The sequence below is a fragment of the Chiloscyllium plagiosum genome, unplaced genomic scaffold, assembly GCF_037043375.1.
Source record: "Chiloscyllium plagiosum isolate Xiang-an unplaced genomic scaffold, Cpla_swu_hap1 HiC_scaffold_18, whole genome shotgun sequence".
Taxonomy (NCBI): Eukaryota; Metazoa; Chordata; class Chondrichthyes; order Orectolobiformes; family Hemiscylliidae; genus Chiloscyllium; species Chiloscyllium plagiosum.
Genome location: NW_028270156.1, coordinates 49,628,113 through 49,636,411, shown reverse-complemented (window position 1 = coordinate 49,636,411; position 8,299 = coordinate 49,628,113). Strand labels below are relative to the sequence as shown.

Sequence of the window (8,299 nt, the reverse complement as noted above, 5' to 3'; positions counted from 1 at the left end):
TAAATATGCACACTCTACTTTGCATCTCCTTCCCAATCCTTGCAATCTTACTTTCATTATCTTTAAATCTGACTGACAAATGTAGTACAAGTGTCCTATTCATCAAAAGTCCAGGTGTGGTTTCCTTCACAGCAAAGTTATCAGCTTGCATTTTCAGAAACTTGGACTTCAAAACATCAACATTCAAAATGGGCAAAGGCAAGGCCAACTAATAGCAAATGCTGTTTAATGCCCAGCTACAACAAATCATGGTGCAATATCAAGCAGTGTAATGATGGATTGAATTCAAGCTAGTTCCCAGCTCCTTCTTTCTAACTAATGTGTCATCCTCTCGTCCCACATAGGACTAACTAAACCATATATGTATTTTCAATAGCGATAAGGACAATGTTGACCTACATATATTTTATTACAAATACTAAATGCAATACAGTATTTGGTTACATGGTGACAATTTTATTCAGCGCCCTCAAACATCTTCTTTCTGCCTTCCATTCCAGCCTTCTCTTCAATGTTTTTACGCCAGTCTCCAACATCACGCAGATCCTGCAGTGGGAGTAATTTGTCAAATTTAAGGATGAAGTTTAGCAAAATAACGACTTTCAAACTTTCCAATATGGGCCAATACTACCTCACAAAACACATTTACTCACTAAACTAATCATTAAGCTATCAGAAGTTATGGATAAAATTTGTGAAATGAAACATTAAATTTGTCTGGAATCTGTTTAGTCGACACAGACAAGGGGTGGAATTAAATATCCCTGCAGAGAAACAATTGGAGGTGGGAGGGTATTTGATTGGGTAGGAGGGTGCAGAGTTGGTACATTGAGCTGATTTTCTCCTCCTTACCCAATGAGGGGAACTAAACTCTTAGACCACTACTAATGCTACCAGTTGAGATCAGAAAGGTCAGTACAGATGAAGAACTGATGAGCCAACTGAATTGCTGTTCTCAATTCTGTTCAGAACAGTGGAGAGATGCCTGAACAGTTTTGGAAGTGGTCGATTGATAATGGACTATTCTGCACAGTACTAAGCATGGATCTGTAGGACTTAATATTTGACATAATACAAAATTATCATGCAATGAAAAGCTTTGTTTTGCTGCTTTCATTGGACAAGTATATTAATTTATTGACTTAATAAAGGCATGTGATTCCATTGGCATGAAGATACAGCATTTTGCAAGTGCAAAAATTAATATTTGGAGGTGGAGAGGGAGGAAGAGATGATATTGATCCACATCTAATATAGATTTCATTGTAATTGATTGCTTGAAATTGTTTTTTAAAAGTACATGGACATGAAAAATGTAGGCAAGGCCAGAATTTGTTGCCTATTCTGAATGCCCTGGAGGAAATTGGAGTGAACCAGCTTCTTAAATACGATGCAATCCATGGGATGTAGGTACACCCACAGTGCTGCTCAGAAGGGAATTCAAGCATTTTGATCCAATGCCTGTCTTTAAGTGGCCAGTGCAGAGGTAAAAGCTGTCAAAGGGAGAAATGAAATTTCAGCCACTGTTTTCAGGAATGTTGCCTTACCTTCTCCTTCTCAGTGTCCTCTTTCTTCACCTGTTTCAGGTTAGCTCTCAAGTCCATGGACACCTTGTGTTTGGAGCCCAGTAGAGCACGTAACATGGCATCAGCAGACATACGGACTCTCTTGAGTGGTGGCCTCTTGAATTTGCCTTTCAGGTCAAAGACTTTCAAGTTCAGATCATCAATCTGAAATATTGACAGAGTTCAGAATAAACATTTACCTCAAGCTCTCCTCTTCTCCACCTCTTGCTCAATCTTTTGTCTTCCTTTACGACTTTCTTAAGACTGACTAGTTCTTTAACTAAGCTTTTGGTCATCTATATCTCTCATATGGCTTGCTTACTTCCTTTGGGAGGTACTTTGGGACTTTCATTACATCGACATAAACTATTGTTGTAAATGAGTCAAAAATATTGTTGGATGCAAATATGAGATGACCCACAATCCTAAGATTTCCTTCATTCTCATTGCATTGAAATTGGATCTGGAATGTCTTACTCATGCTCAAGAAACTTCCACAACCCCTCCCAATCCCAGTTTATTTCTTCTCATTATTTTTGCAGGGGGAACTCCTGATAGAATTTGCAACTGACTTAAAGAGTTGATCACTGCCAGCGCAGTTAAAGGGAACAGAAAAGTCCTGACAATTTTCTAGAAAATGTCATAAAAGGAGCTTTGAGAGAGAACAAGACTGTTAAAACCAAAGTTTAACACCTCATATTGACTATTTCCCAATTTAGTTGTTTGTGCCAATCTGGAACTTTGATTTTAAAATTTGTGCATTTGTGCATATCTACCCAGTAGATATCCAAATGTAACATCTTTCTTCACTGGAAACCTTGGAAACTCTGACCACTGAAAGATGGTAATGTTGATCAAGAATAAGATATAACTCAGTTTTCTGTTAGTTCACACCAAGTAATTTTCCTGTGTAAAATTGAAATTGTTGCTCTATTCTGCTTAGAGAAAATGCAACATTGATCCTGTTCGAAAGAATGCAACTTTTTTTCATTGATCACACTTAGTCTTCTATTCGTTCACCACAGAACTTCATTGATTTTTATCAAGAGAATGCTTAATTAGAGAGAAACAAAAAATGATTACTTTTAGTAGGATAAAAAATGTATGAATGCGTTTGTCACAATCACTTGAAACATTGTGGCGGACATTGTGAATATTTAGTTACACCACTACAATGCAATCATTATCCCTGTATCTTTGGGGAAGTGATTATGTTAAAAACAAGATGAAAATGTAAATACGCTGTACCAAAAGTGCATCTGTCACTGCTCTATGGTCCTTTTACTTCAATGGAGCACGTTTGACATGATTTTTCCTCAATTCATAGCTCCAAACAAGTATTCAGCAATGCATAGTGTAGAATTTGGAATATGTTATGCTTATTGCATGTAACACATATGCAAAACATACTAATTTAGCAGTGCAAGAAATTTCAACCAATCATTGTGTCACATTCATTTATAGGCAGGCAGCTGCATAAGGTAGGCACTAATATGAAAATGAAAATGATGAGCCTCACACTTATTGAAGGGCCCAGCAGCAACATTTGTTGCCTACTTGAGGAGCATTTGTTGGGTGTGTCCTGTGTAGGATTTTCCAGTGGCCATGGTTATTGCCAACTGAAGTAAATTTGACCCTCCTATTATAATACAGTCCATACCTCCCTAATCCTGCACTGTCTGGTGCAGCAACCTTTGGGATCCAGCACCTGCAATAAGTTCCAGTTTTCTCTAAACAAGATGTATTTTGCAGTGCAGCAAGGAAGACCCCAGCATTTAACTGTTGGAAGGCACTTTAAGGGGACTTCAGAGTTCTCAGCATTGATCACCTCTTTCAGCAGAAGGCCAGGAGTAAGAAAAAAATTGTTTTAACAACACCAATGCTGACTCCGACATGTCACTTTCTGTACTCTAGCAAATTACCTTGTCCCAATACTACTGGATTAGGGAGGTATAAACTGTATGTAACATGAAACAAGGACAAGCAGAGTGCCCACTCCACCAGTCACCCACAGCCCTTACACAACTCCACAATCCTTAATGGGCCTGTTGATTCATTATCAGTCTATTTTGCAATTTCAAGCCCACACCAGTGATTACTTTATGACTGCCATCCATTGGTTGATTTTTTTTGTCTTTTGAATTCTGCCCTTGCTTTCAAAATAAATGCTGTACTTTATAGCTCATTAAAATGAAACAATAACATGGGTACAGGTTTAAGTGTCAAAGGACTTAATGTTTCTTTAGCGCTTTGTATCAATCTAAAATATTTTTCCAAGAAAGAACAAAACATGGTGAGGAATTTTAAAATGTGACTGTTACCTCTTTGGTGCTCTTATTAACTCTCGATTCTATGTCATATCTCTCCTCATCAACAACATCTATCTTTGCATGAAGTTTCTTGCACAAGTCCTGTTGAGACAGATGTGAGAAAGATCAACATTGCAATGTCTCTGGTTCTTGCTTTTCATTGTGCAATTGCAGTGTGGTTTAAAGCTCACTCATTTTATAACTGGAATTGACAAAGGGCCTTTTGGAAACTACATTGGGTGGATCAGTAAGTTCAGATGGGAAGAAATAATTGACTGCCAAATGGCATTGGAGAGCTAGAAGAGTCAATGTGAAGTCAGCATGAAGGAGGTGAACCATTGTGCGAGTTTACACATTGAGCTTCAATTTCATCTGAGTTTTGCTGCTGTGTCATTATAGTATTTTGCCAAAAGTGGGCCAGAGGCTTTTCTTAAAAAAAATTTATTCAAAACACATGCTTTGACTGAAATAAGTTCTTAAGACAGTTCCTAAGGGAACGTTTAATGCAGCATTTTCCTCTGGGTCCTTCAGCAGAACAGAATAGAATCCCTATGATGTGGAAAGAGGCCATTCAGCCCACACTGATGCTCCAAAGAGCAACCCACCCTATCCATGTCACTCTGCATTTTTACCAAGGCTAACCAACTTAGCCTGTATATCCCTGGATACTATTGGCAATTTCCCATGGCCAATCCACCTAACCTGTACATGTTTGGATTCGGGGAGGAAACCAGAGCACCCAGAGGAAACCCATGCAGACACAGGGAGAACGTGCAAACTCTATCTAGTAACCCAAGACTGTCATTGAATCTAGGTCCCTAGCACTGTGAGGCAGAGGTGCTAACTACTGAGTCACCATGCTGCCCTGATAGTGACAGTGAATAGACAGCGAGACCTTGGAAGTAGGCCTACTTTCCCAAATAGGGCATGGGCCTTTAATTGAGAGATAGGTTATAAATGGAAATTATGGGAAAAAAAAGCAAATTTCTTTGTGATTTGTGAATTACTGTATTCACTTTTACAGAATAAATCTTTTGGTTGTCAAAGTGAACATGGATTCGGGTGTATGTGAAAAAGCCACCCTCATAAAATACATTTGTTTTGCAAATCATGGTTTTGGGATTCTATCCTAGTGACAGCATTGATAATTAAAATAGTACAAAATAGTAAAATAGATTACTGCCCAGGCTGTTAACGGAAAACATTCTACGATATTGACTTGGCCAATGAATTTTGATACATGTTCCATAATTGCTGATAATTCAACCCTATAATCCGCTCAGAACAAGGAGAAATATAGACTGATTATTCAGAAAATGATCTTGCAACAACCTGTAACTCGGCCATTGAAAGCCCACCAGTCTGCAGATGTCCACAATGTTCTTCCATATACCTCTCCTTCTCTGCTATCCGATCTGCTTCTTCCTTCTCAAGTGCAGCTTTAGCAAGAGAGAGCAGTAAACTCTAAAATACAAATGAAATAAATCAGCCAGTTATATGCGAAACAATGAAGACATTGTACATTATAACTAGTATAAATAAAATGCATAATAGGCTGAAAAGTTACCTTCAGATGCATTTTGCGAGAAGAAGTCATCTTGGATTTTTTCTATAAGGATCCAGAAACAGAAAAAGAAACAAGGATTGGAAAGTAAATTAGAAACAGATTATTTCAAATGTTTGGCGGAGCAAAGGAACATGCTGTTAGTGTGAAGTCTCTTCCAGTCAAACAAGTCATCTCAGAATTGACATTCCAACAAACCATTTTTCAACAAACCATGCTATTTAAAAAGCCTGACTTGGTGTGACCCAACACTGGATTTATTTCATATTTCTCCCCAACATGAAGCTGAATAGTTATGCCTTGAAGGGAGCTGTAAGTTGATGTATAAATTAATGCCTGAGTCCAGTGTATCAGTTTCCTAGCATCATCTCATCCTGAGCCATTTTCCCAGAGACAGGAGTGGGGGCAAGGTCTTGGCTGGCCTAGACATGAACAGGCAGCCCACAGCCAATTCAATCTTTCAGCAGTAGGGTGAGATGGGAAAACCAGCACTACAGCTAGGTACTACAAGTCACTGACTTCACTGTTGATGTGATGCTCCTTCAGAATGGTGACCTGAAAGTTTTTATTTATTTTAACAGTAAAAATATTGGAAAGCCTTTTACACTCACCTAACAGGACAATCTACTGCCTTATCAGTGCTAAAGCTTTATTTGACTGTCAACCATCCTTAGATACCTGGGAAGTCTCCTCACTGATCAATTATAGGAATATCACAACCTGGTTACTTGCCACAGTGCAGACTTCTGAGAAGAAAGTCTTGATTTCTACAGATAAATCGACTCTTTCTTAAAGATCTACACAATCAAAGATGCCATTTTACTAATAATAATTTACTGTTTAAAAAATATTGCACTGCCACATTTTCATGATTTAGTGGTAATTTTATTAGCTGTGAAATTTTAATTGTCCCATCCCAACCAATTTGTATTGCACCACAGTTGAAGAGGCTGATGCACTTTTATTCAATTCAATTTTTTTTGTTAGTATAATTAACTTGAATTCAAATGTTTCATGGCAATTTAAATTCAGTTTTAAAATAGCCACAGAACAGAGATAGTATATAAAAGTAATGGTAGAATATTCGAGCCAATAGGTTGTGGCTTACTGCTCAGCTCTGTGTTAAGCATCACCTGGTGTGATTTAGAAGCATCATTGGCCGTCTCTGTCACATTTAACATAACTGAAGCTAGAGGGCTCAGCCAGTTGAGCTCTTATTCTTGCCTCTTTCAAGGTCCCTCTGGGTAGTCAGCTTCAAGAGTCACAGCCATCAGTCACTCCTTCCTGCTTGTCCATATCCACTTGTTTTCTTGTACTGGAGGTATAGAGCTATCTAGCAGGTAATGACTCAGTGACCAGTTCGTCACTCAGTATGGCTTTGGACATACAGCTGTCATCCAACCAATGAAAATGGCCAAGTCAGCTCAGGCATTGTTGACTTAGCAATGAGCGAATACTTGTGGAATTAACATTAACCAGGACTGTTGAGTTGATGCCCACCCCTGACAAGAAATGCCAGGCATATGTCTGAGACAGCAAATTGTTGGGGATTGTGGGGGCTGGATATGTGAAACTATCAACAACCTCCAGGGTCACATTGTGAATATAGCCACACCCTGGACCATGACATCTATTTTCCTGATGCTAATGGTCAAGCTAAATTCTTTAGAGAGTTGAAATAGTCTGTCCATCTGCCACCAAAACTGTTTCTTGATATGGAATTTTTGTATGGCATTCTCAGCATAGGGTAAATCTCTGCTGTGGGCATGGTTCAGCCTTTCCTTGGATTTCAAGGCTGAACAGTTTTCCATCTGTTTTACAATGTAAGTACATGCCCTCAGTAAATGACCAAAAGGCATACGACTATGGTAGTATGAAGATGCAACACTGTTTGACCCACTGCAGATCTCAAAGGTTTCTAATGCAATTCCTTCAGCGTGCCCTTACTCCTCATATTTTCACTGAAAGAAAACACCACATTTCGCAAACTTAAGTGGCAGCCAGTTTTTTTTCAGCAGCCTGATTATATTATTGGTGCTCCCATGGTTGAATACTTTGGTAAGGTTGATGAAGTAATGTATAGTGCTTTCCTTTGTTCAATGCATGGTTCTTATAGCTATTGGATGGTGGTCATGTTGATTGAAGATGTACAGATTGGAACTCACAGAGGAATTTGGGGTGGATGCATTCAATCGGATTCTGCAGTCTGACAAGGGCAACATGGACAAATATTTTTCTCACAATGATCAGCAGGGAGCTGCCACAATAGTTGTAATTGCTATGTTCGTCCACGCCAGGGTCACAAATGAAGCTTCACAAATATATGGAGTCAGAACATCCTCCCTCCAGCACAGACACATTTATCCTTGATGAGTTCAAGCAGTCTTTTGCATCATTACATGCAACTTTACGATGACAAATGAATCAAAAGTTTCACTGAATACAGCTGTTGCCTGCTAGACAGGCTGTCTATGGTTTATAAGATTTCCCTAATGATGGTGATTTCACTGGAGTACAACTAAAGTAGTGTTCTACCCACCTTTCCATTGATTTGTTGTATTCAATGCTGTCCTCCAATGTCTTTATTTTTAACTGAGCCATTTTCTTTGCTAATGGGCCTATTGCGTTTTTAATCATTCATACATACCCTTGGCATTCCCTGTGTTGGAAAACATTTGGAACACCGTGAAAGTTGTGATCAGTGGCATTGGTGCAACATCTAGTAGTCTGTTGGACTTTATTTCAAGCAGCCCAGGTAATTTATGAGAATAGATCACTTGTCTTCAAAGATTCCACATGGAAGTCAGCATTTTTAGGTAACTTTACTGTCAAAATGTTACTCCTGCAGAAGTAAGCAATGT

At 38.7% G+C, this 8,299-nt stretch overlaps 1 protein-coding gene across 1 annotated transcript; it reads right to left on the bottom strand.

Annotated features, from left to right (window-relative positions):
* Positions 1-390: 390 nt before the first annotated feature.
* Positions 391-5,597, bottom strand: LOC122557853 (troponin I, fast skeletal muscle-like). Its single transcript, XM_043705977.2, has 5 exons — positions 5,442-5,597; positions 5,207-5,338; positions 3,887-3,976; positions 1,548-1,730; positions 391-546 (listed from the first exon to the last, which is right to left on the bottom strand). Exons 1-5 carry the CDS (start codon positions 5,469-5,471, stop codon positions 457-459), a joined length of 525 nt encoding a protein of 174 aa, XP_043561912.2. The 5' UTR covers positions 5,472-5,597; the 3' UTR covers positions 391-456.
* Between the last annotated feature and the right edge of the window lie 2,702 nt (positions 5,598-8,299).

What these genes read in the sequence shown, in the direction of transcription:
- LOC122557853 (XM_043705977.2), bottom strand. Translation starts at nt 5,471, where the DNA reads ATGACTTCTTCTCGCAAAATGCATCTGAAG. An exon ending in CTCGCAAAATGCATCTGAAG is followed by an intron (nt 5,339 to 5,441) that starts GTAACTTTTCAG and finishes TTTGTATTTTAG; the next exon opens with AGTTTACTGCTCTCTCTTGC. An exon ending in AGGACACTGAGAAGGAGAAG is followed by an intron (nt 547 to 1,547) that starts GTAAGGCAACAT and finishes CTCCCACTGCAG; the next exon opens with GATCTGCGTGATGTTGGAGA.